Source organism: Colossoma macropomum, unplaced genomic scaffold (genome assembly GCF_904425465.1).
Source record: "Colossoma macropomum unplaced genomic scaffold, Colossoma_macropomum, whole genome shotgun sequence".
In the NCBI taxonomy this organism is placed as follows: Eukaryota; Metazoa; Chordata; class Actinopteri; order Characiformes; family Serrasalmidae; genus Colossoma; species Colossoma macropomum.
In genome coordinates, this window is record NW_023494793.1 from 41092733 (window position 1) to 41107911 (window position 15179).

At 39.9% G+C, this 15179-nt stretch overlaps 2 protein-coding genes across 2 annotated transcripts; one reads left to right on the top strand and one right to left on the bottom strand.

Annotated features, from left to right (window-relative positions):
* Positions 1–1322: 1322 nt before the first annotated feature.
* Positions 1323–11063, bottom strand: LOC118814110 (LIM/homeobox protein Lhx8). The gene is made up of 8 exons (XM_036579770.1): positions 10976–11063; positions 7767–7940; positions 6993–7109; positions 6123–6244; positions 5013–5218; positions 3994–4073; positions 2452–2547; positions 1323–1532 (listed from the first exon to the last, which is right to left on the bottom strand). The coding sequence occupies exons 2-8, from the start codon at positions 7848–7850 to the stop codon at positions 1323–1325; spliced, it is 915 nt and encodes a 304-aa protein (XP_036435663.1). The 5' UTR covers positions 7851–7940; positions 10976–11063.
* LOC118814111 (piggyBac transposable element-derived protein 4-like) lies at positions 10565–14394 on the top strand. Its single transcript, XM_036579771.1, has 3 exons — positions 10565–10858; positions 12684–13429; positions 13607–14394. Exons 1-3 carry the CDS (start codon positions 10707–10709, stop codon positions 14392–14394), a joined length of 1686 nt encoding a protein of 561 aa, XP_036435664.1. The 5' UTR covers positions 10565–10706.
* The last annotated feature ends 785 nt before the right edge of the window (positions 14395–15179 follow it).

Here is a 15179-nt window from a genome sequence, read left to right on the forward strand (position 1 = left end):
GTTTTATTACACACTCCTATAACCTAAGAACAGCTCAGCCAGTCTGCACTGAAGTCCCTGTAGTTACTGAATAATAAGCCTTAGTGTGTAATAAGCCTCAGATTTTAAGGGGTTAATATATATTTTTACCTTGTAGCAGTTTAATAGTGACTCTTGTAGTAAAGAGTCCTGTCAGTGATGTATCTAGAACTTCCAGAAGGCATAGAATTATGTGTTTCACACAAAAATTGGTTCCACCCGCTATAAATCAAAACGTGATTGGTTGATTCCACTGTCAGTTCCTGATCATGTTAGTGGTTAATTTGAGGTATTAGGTCTTCAGTTCAGCTCCTGAAGTCCTAACCAATGAGAGAGTTTGTTTGACTGTATCTACCTAGATACCATACACTTAAAAATGATGGCTCTTCAAGGGTTCTTTAGTAAAGAAAATGGTTCTATATAGAACCATGAACACTCAAAGAACCCTTTGCATGGTGAAAGGGTTCTTCGGATTGATGGAGAATGTGCTGTAGATGTTTCTATATTAAAGCTTTTTGAAAAGTGTTCTATATAGCACCAAAAAGGGTTCTTCTATTGTCACAATGTCAAGCATGTAACAGCAGGAGAACCCATTTTGGCACTATTTAGAGACCGTTTTCAAAAAGCTTCTATGTAGAACCATATACACACACTCTCCATCAATCTGAAGAACGCTGTCATGATGCAAAAGAACCCTTTAATCATGCAAAGGGTTCTTTAAATGTTCATGGTTTTATATACCGTTCTTCAAATTGATGGCAAGTGTGTTTTATTTGGTTCTATACAGAACCTTTTTGAAAAGGGTTCTATATGGCACCAAAAAGGGTTCTTCTATTGTTACAATGTCAAGCCTGTAACAATACAAGAACCCTTTTTGGTGCTATGTAGAACCCTTTTCAAAAAGGTTCTGTATAGAACAAAAAAAACGCATCCTGCATCCATCTGAAGAAAGCTGTCATGATGTAAAAGAACCCTTTAATCATGCAAAGGGTTCTTTGAGTGTTCATGGTTCTATATAGGACCATTTTCTTTACTAAAGAACCTTCGAAGAACCACCAGTGTGTCAAGAAAAAAAATCCGCATTGGAAAATTAATGAATTTCAAGAATTGAACTTTTTCATTTCCAATCAAAACTCAACAGTGTTATAAGATAATTACTACAATGCTACAGAGTTTAAAACCAACCAAGATGATATTCTATGAAATAAAAACGAACTAAAAATGACAGACATGCAATTTTTATTTCACAGAAAACATCACGACTCCTCTGAGGAGCTAGAAGACCCTGAGGGCTTCTCACTGCTCTACACACCTCTGGATGCTGAAATGAGGACCAGACTGCACTGGTGCTCACTGTCAGTGTAGTCCTGCAGTGTGGACAGCAGGGGTGTGGAAGTGGACTCTGACCACAGATGCCGTTCCAGAGACGGGTTCAGGTGTCCAGCGTCTGGTACCACACAGTGACTCGGACCCACGCGCTTCTTATGCCTCGCTCTGCAGTTCTGAAACCAGACCTGTGGGACAAATGAACAGGTTAAATCAAAAGGCCTCATTAATAATAATAATAATAATAATAATAATAATAATAATCTTTATTTATATAGCACCCTTCAAACATTAAAAATGCAGCTCAAAGTGCTTCATAATATAAAGTAAAAACAACAGAGAAAGAAGAGAAAAGCGATAATCACAAATAAAACAAACAAAACATAAAATGCAACAAATAAAATAATAGCAGAAAAGCGAATATATTAGTAAAAAAAATTAAAATTAAAATGCAGAAGATAAAAGTATAAATAAAAATACAACTGACAAGAAAGTGAAAGTAATATTTCAAAAAAACAAGGGAAACCATAAAAAAACTACACGGTAAAGTAAAGAAATATGTTTTTAACTTTTAATTTTGTTTTTAATTACATTTTTATTTATTTATTTTTTTAACAATGCACACATTTCGTGTTTTTACAGTGTATCACAGTATCAGAAACGACATAAGCAAGTCTGTTAAAGATGAACTGAACAACTCCACTCCAAAAATCTCCAGGCTGATTTGCTACATTTGGGGTAACAAGGAAATCGAGTACGTTTTAATGAAGAATTCCACAGAATTTTTTAAACTTTCAATCCATTTCACATTTGTGTTTGTGGAAGAGTAGAAGAGGAGATATTTTATTATGATTTGAATTTGATGAAAAGTTATTGTTGTCTGTCTTGTTTTGCAAAAAAAAACATCCATTATATTTTTCCAACAGTCAGAATTGACTCAGACCTGTCGGTATGTATAACTATATAGCTCTGCCATTCATTTTAAAAAGTGAAGTTAATGTATAGCTAAATGACAATAACTCTTGATGTCTAGGATTTAAAACAATGAGTTCTGCTGTACCATCTTATAACAGTTCTTTCTAGAAACTGAACCCAGAGCGTTCTGACCTGGATGACTCTTCGGCTCAGTCCGGTTTGCTCCGCTAGTGTCTGCAGGGCCTGAGCATCAGGAGTGCTGTCCCGCGCAAACTGGGCCTGCATTATCTGGACAACACGCAGTCAGGAGTCAGGCCTAAACAAACTTTATTGCTGTCCCATCCATAAACATATGTACAGTGAGCCTCAGAGCAAATATCCAACACAGGTCATTAAGTGGGTGACAGTCACAACAGAGACTATACACAGCATAACAAAACAACAGTGCACTGATGCCTTTACCATCCATCTATCTGTCTGTCTGTCTGTCTGTCTGTCTGTCTATCTATCTATCTATCCATCTGTCTATATATCTGTCTGTCTATCAATCTATCTATCTGTCTGTCTGTCTGTCTGTCTGTCTGTCTGTCTGTCTATCTATCTATCTATCTATCTATCTATCTATCTATCTATCTGTCTGTCTGTCTGTCTGTCTGTCTGTCTGTCTATCTACCTACCTACCTATCTATCTATCTATCTGCCTGCCTGCCTGCCTGTCTATCAATCAATCAATCAATCAATCAATCAATCTATCTGTCTGTCTGTCTGTCTGTCTGTCTATGTATCTATCTGTCTGTCTATCTATCTATCTACCTATCTATCTATCTGCCTGCCTGCCTGCCTGCCTGCCTGTCTGTGTCTGTCTGTCTATCTATCTGTCTGTCTATATGACTATCTATCTATCTATCTATCTATCTATCTATCTATCTATCTGTCTGTATGTCTGTCTGTCTGTCTGTCTGTCTGTTCTTCCTTCATTCGTTTGTTCGTGTGTGTGTTGTTATCCAAAAAAACCCCAAGAATCTCCATTTTTGGTGATTTTCAGTTTTGTACATCATTCATGCTGACCAGCTGCTCTTTACACTGTGTGAACATTTGATGATGAATGGACAGATAGAAATGCTCCAAAATAGCTTGGAATAAAGTCACATTACATGAACTTACATTGACAACAATTAAGAACAGTTGTTCTCTCCTGTAAAGTTACCATTGTGGAGACACATGTTTTTCTTTGGACAGCGACGATATGTATGTTTATACAGTCATGTGCAACGGTCTGAATACCCCTGGTCAAACTGGTCACAGTGAAGTAAGTTGTCACATCCTCTACAGGGAACAGCCTTTTAAAAAATTCATTTTTTTGCAAATTTTAGTGAATAATAAATTTCAATTCATTTGCTGAATTCAATGTACTGGAAAAAAACTTTTGCACAGGCCACATGTTTTTTTCCCAATGTGTTAAACTGTAATTATTATATTTATAATGATAAACAGTAATTGAAATGTATTAGCATTCAGATGTGGAGGGGATAGAATGTGTCAGCTGTGGTGCAGGAGAACAGGCCATATGGCGGTCTGTGCACAGATAAAGTGACAGTGACTGAATGGAACAATAGATTTGACCCACACTGACCTTTAGCACCAGTCCAGACTCTGAACCAAGCCAGCAGTTTCCCAAAGGCCACTTAATGCCCTTGTATACAGCAGTGAGGATAGTGAGTATGTGGTTCCTACCTGCAGCTGCTCTGCTGTGAAACAGGTGCGCGCTCGCTTAGATGGCTTCACTCCAGTATCTCCAATAGTTACACAGTTTCCTGAAAGAACAAATAGGCCCAGGTGAGGCATAAGATAGTTAGATATATAGATATATAGATGTATATATATATATATATATATATATAGATAGATTGTTAACAGCTGTTCATCTGGGCAGTAAGTCAGTCTTATAATAAATACAAATGAACATTTTAAATTACAAGAATTTATGTTTTCAAAAAATCATTGATACCATATGTAAGATAAGCCACCACCAGCATGCCTGATTTAATTTAATGACACATTGATTAGCCAAACCGGTTTAGCCAAAACTGGATTATTATAACAATTAAAAGGAAATTCCACTAGCTTCTCAAAATTTCTTTCTAATTAAACGGTTAAGATGTAAACAGAGTCATTCAGAGTGGTTTGGTGTGAAACGCTCTGTTCTAGAGAAACTTACCGAGTCAGAGTTGTTCACAGTGGTGGTGATAGGAACCAGACGTCTGAAGACTTTAATGCCTTTCAAAGCTCCGTCACACAAAGTTATTAAATGAAATATTACAGCCTTATGATTATGCCTGAGAAAGGGTTTGGTTCTATGAGAAAGTTTTGGTCTAAAACATACACTGTAAAGAAACCTAAAGAAGTCTAAGTCGCTTATTTTCTCTACAGTGAACCATTTCACCGACCATTGACGCTGTTTACATCTCAACATCTGAATTACGCAGAAATTTTGGAAAAATTGGTGGAATTCCCCTTTAATACTGGGTCTGCCCTAAATACTTTGACAGATATAAAATCACTGCTTACTCTAGTAATGTAACTGGTATACTAACATTTGCAGTCTAACTGAAAAAGCATTTTGAATGTAATTTTCTCAGGTCCCTAAACTTTTGCTCAGCATGATATATGTGAAACATGTTATGTGTGTTATGTGATCCGTCATTTTTAAATGAAACAAACACTTTTTTTGGTTGTTTGTTTTGGACGTTTACCTTGTTGAAGCTGTTGCAGCATGCAGTCGTAATGCGTCCTGCAGAGCAGCAGCGTCTCCTGCACCACAGCGAACTGCTCTCCTGTACCCAGCTGCCTTTTGCACGAGGAGCAGGAGAAGCAGGCCAGGTGATAAACGTTCCCCTTCACTCTGCGCACCCAGTCACTGGACTGCACCGACTGACCACAGCACGCACACCTGCACCTCCTGCAAACATCACCAAACACATACCTGACCTTAAGGGGAATTCCATCAATTTTTCAAGATTTCTGCATAATTCAGTGGTTGAGATATAAACAAAGCCTTTCAGAGTGGTTTGGTGTGAAATGGTTCATCATAGAGAAAGTTACAGGCTCATATTTCTTTATAGTGGTGGTGATAGGAACCAGGGGTCACGATGACTACAACACAAATGTAGCCAATTTATTTACTGTCCAAAACCACCAGTGAACCTACACGAGTCTTCTAAGAAGGTAAAATAGTGGTAGGTCTGAAAAAATATGTTTTCTTTGAGGCCTATTTTAAGATTAATATTAATTAACCCTTATTAGTCCCACAACGGGGAAATTTCACCTCCACATTTTGACCCATCCGTGCAATGAAACACCACAAACACACTAGTGAACACACACGCACAAGGGGGGAGTGAGCACACTTGCCTGGAGCGGTGGGCAGCCCTATCCTCAGCGCCCGGGGAGCAGTTGGGGTTTAGGTGCCTTGCTCAAGGGCACATCCGGTCACAGGGCTGGTTCCCTAACCTCCAGCCCTTGACTGCCCCCAGTTTTGCCTCACAACACCCTGCATGTATCTCTTGACTGTGAATTGAATATAATATACTGTATATATATATACAAAAATATGTTTTTGGACAAAAGCTCCTCCCAGTACTGACTCAGCACGTTTCTCTAGAATGGAGCCTTTTACATCCAACCACTCTGAATGACTTTATCATTTATATTTCTCTTGCACTACGAAAAAAAAGTTATTTTAACTTTAAAAAGTACAGCATTGATGCTACAACTAGAGCATTTTCTCCTTTTCTATATTTATATAATAATAGCTGATGAAAGTGTAAGGTAGCTGTTGCGTTGTTGTTTTAGGTGTACTGTACCTGTAGTAATGGGGTTTGCAGTAAACCTCTCTGTCTCTGATGTAGCAGCTGTTGTGCTCGCTAAGCGTCGCGTGGCACACGCTGCAGGACAGACAGCGCACGTGCCAGCACAGACCGTTCACCTGATTACAAACATAAATAAATAAGTAAATAAATCAATAAACAAATAAATAAATAAGGAGTACTAGGTCATATGTGTCATACCATTGAATATGAACACTGCACTGACCTGTGCCTTAACAACAACAACAAAATGACAGTAATAATAATAAAAAATTAATACCAATTCTGCCAGTAATAACAATTAATCGTTTATACTATAACAAATAACATTACTACTACCACTAATAAAACAATCTTAATAACATTGATGCTACAACTACAACTGCTACCACCACTACAACTACTATTAATAATAATAATAATAATAATAATAATAATGTTATGATTAACATTTTATATTTTAGGGTTTTTCAGCAAGGATGTATTAACTTATTTTCATAATTTCATCAAAAAAGCATTCAATTTGATCAGGGGTGCCCAAAATTTGGACATGAGTGTAGAATTGCTGCCACGATTACTGCTAATAATACTACTTATAACAATAATAACAATAATGTTAGCATTGATTCTATAACTAAAACTTCTACTATTATGACAATGACTACTACTACTACTAATAATAATAATAATACTGATAAATAGAAAGACAATAATAAAAAAACGCTGCTGCCACAACTGCTGTTACTGTTACTAATACAACTTAACACAATAATAATACTTATAATGTAAATGCATAACAATTAGTTGCAAAACCCCAAATCACAAATGATCCTTAATTGAAATAAAATAAAATAATGCCTGTCTTACCATGAGTAGATATTTATCAGTGATTTTGAGGCAGCATCTCGCGCACACTGCTGTGTCCCGGAGGCTCGCGGAGGTTGAGTTTGGATCAGACCGGGCAGAGAGATCGTCCCGTGGGCTCTGTTTTATATTTTTTTTTGTTGAAATTAATAGTAGTAATTATTAGAAACCACATCCTTCTGAGAGATTGAGCTCAGCATTAAGTGAGCTGTGTTAAGTAAACTGTATGTTTTTATTTTTTATAAAAGTCAAGTTGTTTTACATCAGCCTGGTCAGTGTATCTGATTGAAAAAGACAGATGTGTGTATATATATTACATATATTTACGTATTATAACACGTATTGACTAGCCTTTGTTCTTAAATTAAACAGTACAATACCACTTGAAGGAGAATCCAAAACGTCTGTATAATTCAGTGGTAGAGGTGTAAACAGACTCATTCAGAGTGGTTTAGTGTGAAATGGTTGATTGTAGAGACTCAGATTTCTTTACAGTGGTGGTGATAGGAACCAGGGGTCACCATGACTACAACACAGATACAGTCAAAACATAATACAATGTTTCAGCCATCAGGCATCGTATTCAAATCCATCTCACGTGAAACTTTCTGTGGAGCAGCTCTTTAGACGCCTGATTCCTATGACTTGTTCACCTGTTTACATCTTAACCCTTTAATTATGCAGACATTGTGAAAAATTAGTGTAGTTTGCCTTTAAATAATCAGTACAACACACATTATACATTGTACTCCTCCTTAAATAAGACAGAACACATACCCTGCTGTGCTGTTTGTTAAATTCCCCACGTTTGCTGAGGAAGTCCATGGTGCAGTGGTCAGTCTCAAGCATCTCGATCTTCATCCTCACTCCTCACCCGGCAAGCCTGCTTTAAATCTGAGCGCTCCATCCACAAAACGTCATCCACTTTTCCCCATGACAACCTCCACAATGCTGAAAAGCACATTTAGACAGAACAATTTGTGTCATTAAGGCCTGCAGGAGTAACACTGCCTGTGCATGCAGCATTTTCCACTTGAAATGTGCTTAAGGTTTTGGTAGAGCTTTAACACAAAGCCTTGCCCTGCAAACATATCCATTACGCACGCCAGTCAAACTGTCCGGAGACACTGGGGAAGAAGGGAAGTGATTTATTTAATAACAGCAATTAAAAGGCCACGTTCGGGCCAGGCAGAGCGGCGTGAAGGTGAAGTGGACTCATTAGCCTCTTGACGCCTAATTGCTGCGGGTTCTTTTCAGTGCAGTGGAGATGTTGGACACATTCAGCTGCCTGGCTGAAAAAAATCAATCATCAGAAAATCGCTGTGGGGAAAATGTTTCAATACCTGTTTTGCATTAATTACAGGTATTGAATGGTGGTTGGGTGGAAATGCATTCCAGTTTTTTACTGAAGCAAACCTGGGGCCGATTGTTTAGTGTCTATTCTGTGTTCAGTTTATATTAGGGCTGCACCGATCATGACTTTTTATGGCTGATTCCAATTCCAGTTTCTTTATGGCCAAATTGGCCGATATTCGATTTTTTTGGCCGATTTTTATTAGCCTTTTAACCTGACGCTCACTATGGCCATTATTTACCAGCGTTGCATGTTGCATAGTGAATTCTTGTTAAATGAGTGCATGAAAAATACAGGTTTGTTATTCATCCATTAAATCTTTGGCGTATTTCTATGATAAAAACTGTGTGTGATAGTTTAACAAATGCTTGATTAGGTCAAGTGGTGATCAGCTGCCCCGATGGTGTGTTAGTGTGGGTTGTGCTGGTACGAGTGGATCAGACACAGCAGTGCTGCTGGAGTTTTTAAACACTGTGTCCACTCACTGTCCACTCTATTAGACACTCCTACCTTGTCAGTCCACCTTGTAGATGTAAAGTCAGAGACGATAGCTCATCTGCTGCTGCACAGTTTGTGTTGGTCATCCTCTAGTCCTTCATCAGTGGTCACAGGACGCTGTTGGCTGGATATTTTTGGTTGGTGGACTATTCTCAGTCCAGCAGTGACACTGAGGTGTTTAAAAACTCGTCCACTCGCACCAGCACAACACACATTAACACACCACCACCACCCAAGTCAGTGTTACTGCAGTGCTGAGAATGATCCACCACCCAAATAGTACCTGCTCTGTGAGGGTCCATGGGGGTCCTGACCACTGAAGAACAGGGTAAAAGGGGGCTAACAAAGTATGCAGAAAAACAGATTGACTACAGTCTGTAACTGTAGAACTACAAAGTGGTAAGTGGAGCTGATAAAATGGACAATAAAGTGATTGCTGAGCGGTCCAGCAAAATAAAACACTAAGGGGCTCAGAGATCAATGCAGAAAGAGAAATACGCTAATCAGTGGGTAAAATGGCCGCACTCCACAATCAAAGCGGCACAAAAGCGCAGTTTAACTTTGATTGCGGTAACTGAGCTCCAAGCACCTCCAAATGATTCCCAGACACACACTCACCATTCCTGAGAGGAATTCATAATTAGCCTCAGAGCTTTTGAAGAAAATAGTAGAGTGTGTGGGGGGGGTCTGAATGGTCCTGGTGTCATAAGTAATATATCTGTTGTTAAAGTAAACCAGTGTTTCACAGAGATTTTTTGATGTTTTGTGTAAATACCGTAAATAGCTTTAAAAATGTAAAGCAGAGAGAGCAATGCAAAAGCAGCAGTGCAGCCACAGCCGTGCAGTTACAGCAGTGCAGTCACAGCAATGTATCTCCAGTAGTACAGTCATAGCAGTGCAGTCACAGCAGTGCCTCTCCAGCAGTGGAGTCGTATCAATGCAGTTACAGCAGTGCCTCTCCAGCAGTGCAGTCACAGCAGTGGAATTACCACAGTGCAGTCACAGTGGTGCAGTCGCAGCAGTGGAGTTACAGCAGTGCAGTTACAGCAGTGCAGCTCCAACAGTGCAGTTACAGCAGTGGAGTTACAGCAGTGCAGTTACAGCAGTGCAGCCCCAACAGTGCAGTTACAGAAGTGGGGTTACAGCAGGGCAGCTCCAACAGTGCAGTTACAGCAGTGCAGCCCCAACAGTGCAGTTACAGCAGTGGAGTTACAGCAGTGCAGTTACAGCAGTGCAGTTACAGTAGTGCAGCCCCAACAGTGCAGTTACAAAAGTGGAGTCACAGCAGGGCAGCTGCAGCAGTTGCTGTGGCTGCACTGCTGTCACGGTTATACTTACTTATAGGACATTTTGCACTGCTTTTTTTTACATATATAATTAGGTAACAAATTAATTAAATCATTTCCAAATTATTTGGCAAATTACGGAAATTTTCACGATTCACAGTAAATAAACTTTTAGAGTGCAAGAAATGAATAATGATCGGTCACTGTAAATTATTTATACCTTGTTTAAAGCTGGAAATGTACCCAAACATTTTATTAGAACTGCTGTGTTTGGTAAATGAAGCGTTTTGAAAGCTGTAATTTTAAATGAATTAATTCTCCCTGGTGAATCACTGAATCCAGCGCAGAGAGTCTGTCGAAAGTGCGGATTCTAAACTTTCCAAAGAGACCGTATCGGCGTGTGTGACTGGAATCCGCGATGTTTTGTCCAGGTGTGAATTTGGGTAAAAGATGTTGCGCGTTATTTCTTGTTTTGCCGTCGTTTACAGTTTTGCCATTTAACTGCTTTCGTTTATAGACATCGAAACAAAACCGGAAAGTGCTGACTTAAACCCGTCGACATCATTATTACCATGCAAAATGGCTTTTCGTCAAAGTGTGGACATCCAGCGGGCTCTGGAGGTCCTGCTAGGAGAGGATGAGGACGAAGGAAACGTGTCCTCAGCTGCGGAGAGTGTAGACACAGACGAGGAGCTGGACTTTGAAGCTGGGATCGATCCAGTGGAGGAAAGGTGAGACACACGACTACATTTACTAGAACCTGCTATACTGAGAGCTCAGTGCTGGTTTCACAAAGCAGGATGTCTGAGACTCCTCAGATCAGCTTAGTGAAGCCTGTGGTCCTTCACCTTCCTGAAGAGTTCCCCTCCTGCCCTGATCCACATCATCAGCCCCTCAGGTGAGTTAGATCTGGGAGCTGGGTTCTGTAGGAAGGTGGCTCTCCAGGAGCAGTTCTCCACTGAGCTGAGCCAGAGTGAGGAATGTCCTCACCTCTTCTGTTGACTTTGGTCTAAATCCTGCTTACCACCCCCCCAAGGTGATAGGACAGGATAGGATAGGATAGGATAGGATATCTTTATCGACATTGTTCAAGCCTGAGCTTAAGTTATGTGGATAATTCAGAAATTGTGCTTTGTGCCACGAATAGAATACCTTAACGTAGAATAGAACTGACACGAACACCGTTGTTGTAGGGCTGAATGATTTTGACGAAATATCTAATTGCAGTTTTTCTGTACAATATTGCGATCACGATTTATATTACAATCGTTTATTATCGAGGTATGAATATAGGTATGGGCCTTTGTTTTTGGCTAAGGAGACCGGCGTGTCAGTCATTTGTGGTTATGATGTCACAGCAGCTCACAAGCTCAGTGTTATTAGGTAAAATTTCCCGGCTTAAAACTTACATTGTATCATATCTTGCATTGATAATAGACTGTAAGACTGTAGTAAAACATTGCAGCTCTTACGATTTGAAAATTGCGATTTCAATACAAAAATGATTAATCCTTCAGCCTACTTTGTTGTTATTATTCAAGCTTAAGGCATGTAAGAAATCCTGTTTTGTGGAATACCACCTGAGTGAATGAATAGACTAGACTAGAATAGAATAGAATACTTTGTCATTGTACAAGTTTGATTGTAAGCTTAAGTTATCTGGCTAACACAGAAATCCTTATTTGTGAAAAAACCCCTGAGTAACTGAAAATATAGAATAGAATGATCTTGAGCTTTACAAGAATGACTGCAAATGTAAAATAGAACAGAATTGAAACGAATACCTTTGTTGTTATTACACAAGCTTGATTTTGACCTTGAGTTATCTGGCTAACACAGAAATCCTTCTTTGTGAAAAAAGCCAATGGATGACTAAAAACAGAATAAAACAGAGGAGAAAAGAATCTCTTTGCTGTCATCATGGAAGTGGATGTTGAGCTTAATATGGCTAACACAGAACCCGGGGAATAGAATAGAATAGAATAGAATAGAGTAGAATAGCTTTATCGATACTGTACAAGCTTGATTTTTAGCTTAAGTTATTTGGATAATTCAAAAATTCTGCTTGGTGAAAGGCCTCCCCCTGAATAGAATAGAATAGAATAGAATACCTTTATTGTCATTGTACAAGTTTGATTTTTAGCTTTACAGTGATGACTGAAAACGTAGAATAGAACTGAAATGAATACCTTTTATTATTTGATTTTGAGCTCAAGCTATCTGGCTAACAGAAATCCTTGTGTTATGAGTATGGATGGATGAGTGAAAACAGAATAAATTAGAGAAGAAGAGAATCTCTTTGTTGTCGTCATGGAAGTTGATGTTGAGGTTCTAACCTCCAGCCCACGACTGCCCCATATGTGGATAATTATGTTATGTGGATAATTCAGAAATTCTGCATTAAGAAACACCTCCCCCTGGACAACTGATAGAGTAGAATAGAATAGAAATACCTCCTGAGTGACTGATATATATATATATCAGTAGAATCACTGTTGCAACAACATGCGAACAGTGAAACACATTCCATGTAACAACTTATGTGTGTGTTTACAGTGATGAACCTGGGGAGATGCTGGCAGAGACAAGCACTTCAGCTGACTTAGTTTTACAAAGAGGAGGCGATGGGCGGCGGGTTCACCCCAGGTTTACCCTGAGGGGAGACAGTGGGTTACCCAGGAGTAGATCCAGATCAAAATCTCCAGCGAGGCGTTCAGCGGAAGCCCAAAGCTCCTCGCAGCCGTGGAAGACGGAAGCCGAGCCCGACGTCGTCTCACAACCGAAATGCTTCACACCTCACCGAGCTCCTGGAGTTCAGTTGGACGTTAAAGCTTCGTATACCCCACTGGACCTGTTCCAGCTGTTTTTTCCAGCGGACGCTGCGGAAACCATTTGCCAGAATACCAACAAACAGGCAGCGAAGAACGTGGCGAAAGGTAAAAAATACAAATGGACTGATGTTGTTGTAGAAGAGTTTTACAAGTTCCTGGGCCTCGTAATGTTCACTGCACTGGTGCCCTTGAACCACGTTTCTGACTTCTGGAGGAGGAATAACATCTTCTCTGTTTCCTTTCCTGCAACCATGATGAGCAGGGACAGATTCAGAGCCATCGCGTGGAACGTTCACTTGAGCGATCCGGAGGAGGATACTGTAAACGAGAGGAGAAAGGGAACATCCGAATATGATGGTTTATTCCAGGTAAAACCTCTCCTCGACGTCATCCGCACCGCCTGCCAGTTCTGCTACCACCCAAACAGGAATTTGGCCGTAGATGAGAGAACGGTTTCCAGCAGAGTTAAAAGTGGGGTCCAATATACAAAAAGCAGGTGGGGTTTTAAACTTTTTGCACTCACAGATTGCAGCAATGGATATAATGTTGATTTTTCAGTATATGCTGGCAAATTTAGGCCCAGCACTGGAAATGGCCTGTCGTATGACAGTGTAATGTCTCTAATCAAACCTGAATATTTGGGCGCAGGCTACACGGTTTTTGTGGACAGCTTTTACACCAGTCCCAAACTGTTTAGAGATTTGTTCTCTATGAACGTTGGAGCTTGTGGCGTTTACAGAGAGAGCAGAAAAGAGTGCCCACGAGGAAGATCAAACGGTTTAACCAGAAAGTCGCCGTTGGGATCAATCAGGTGGATTAGAGAGGATCCACTGGTGTTTGTGAAGTGGATGGACGCACAGGAGGTTTCTGTTTGCTCCACCGTTCATCCGGCCTTTTCTGGAGACACCGTCCAGAGAAAAGTGAAGGGCAGAGATGGCCACTGGACACAGATAAACATCCCCTGTCCTGCTCCCATCATAGACCATAATAAACACATGGGAGCTGCTGACTCGTTCAGCCAAATACTGAACACAAACTACTACACAGCCCACCACAAAACCTCACGCTGGTACCGGACACTCTTCTTCCATTTTGTGGACATCGCCGCCACCAACAGCTACGTTTTGCACACAGAACTGTGCCGGGCAAAGCAAGAAAGGCCCATGATGCACAAGCAGTTCATGGAGGAGCTGACGGCCCAGCTGTGCGGGACCACCTTGGAGGTTTCTGCCAAAAAACAGAGAAGTGCTCATGTTCCCGTGGCCATCGCCCCGCAGGCTCACGCGAGCAGGAAGGCCACGTATGGACGCAGGTCCTGCGTGCGCTGCAGGAAGCAGGACAAGAGGATAGTTCTGACGCCCTGGAAGTGTCAGGAATGCAACGTGGCCCTGTGTGTTATTCTGGACAGGAACTGTTTTCAGGAGTGGCATAGCTAGACAGCGAATAGCGGTAGCACTTTAATTGAATCCCGGTACATAACATTGATTTGACCATAGCCTAAACATGTTATGGCAGATGTGATATGCTGATATGACGGAGAATGTGCAGTAATATAACAGTGTCATGTTAACATTATCGCTAATTGTCATAATAGATGTCATAATGGCTAATAAGAGTGCACATAAGCTGTCATGGTATCAGACATTAGGACATCTGTCATGACAGTTACTGGTAATATATCGCTGCTGTCGGGAGAAAACCTCATATCTCCATTTTTCAGTTTTTGACATAATTTGAAAATCCCTGTTGGCCTTTACATTGTGTGTAATTTTCATGACGAATGGACCAAAAGAAACGACCCAAAATGACTTGGAAAAAAGTCTGGTTCCATTGACTTACATTAAAAGTAAAGTATGTTTTTTCCTTCTCCTGTAAAGTTACCATTTTGGAGATACGAGGTTTTGTTCTGACAACAGCAATATGTATAAAATATATGTACATTTACTGTCAGAACAAGAACAAGACAAAAATGGTAAAGAATTTAACCATAATATATATACAGTATTATAGTATAATTGCCTATAATAAAATACTTAATATAATACTTAATTATGTAAATACATTGCTGTTGTTGGAACAAAACCTCATATCTCCATTTTTGTAGATTTTCAGTTTTTGACATAAGTTGCAAATTCCTGTTGCTCTTTACATTGTGTTTAATTTTTTTGATGAACAGACCAACAGAAATGGCCCAAAATTACTTGGAAAAAATTCTGGTTCC

Excerpts from the sequence above, each read along its gene's own strand:
- LOC118814110 (XM_036579770.1), bottom strand. The coding sequence starts at position 7,850 with ATGAAGATCGAGATGCTTGAGACTGACCACTGCACCATGGACTTCCTC. Across the intron at positions 7,110-7,766 it reads TTAACAAACAGCACAGCAGG|AGCCCACGGGACGATCTCTC; the intron begins GTATGTGTTCTG and ends AATATAAAACAG. Across the intron at positions 1,533-2,451 it reads TGAGCCGAAGAGTCATCCAG|GTCTGGTTTCAGAACTGCAG; the intron begins GTCAGAACGCTC and ends TTTGTCCCACAG.
- LOC118814111 (XM_036579771.1), top strand. The coding sequence starts at position 10,707 with ATGGCTTTTCGTCAAAGTGTGGACATCCAGCGGGCTCTGGAGGTCCTG. Across the intron at positions 10,859-12,683 it reads ATCGATCCAGTGGAGGAAAG|TGATGAACCTGGGGAGATGC; the intron begins GTGAGACACACG and ends GTGTGTTTACAG. Across the intron at positions 13,430-13,606 it reads GGTTTCCAGCAGAGTTAAAA|GCTACACGGTTTTTGTGGAC; the intron begins GTGGGGTCCAAT and ends ATTTGGGCGCAG.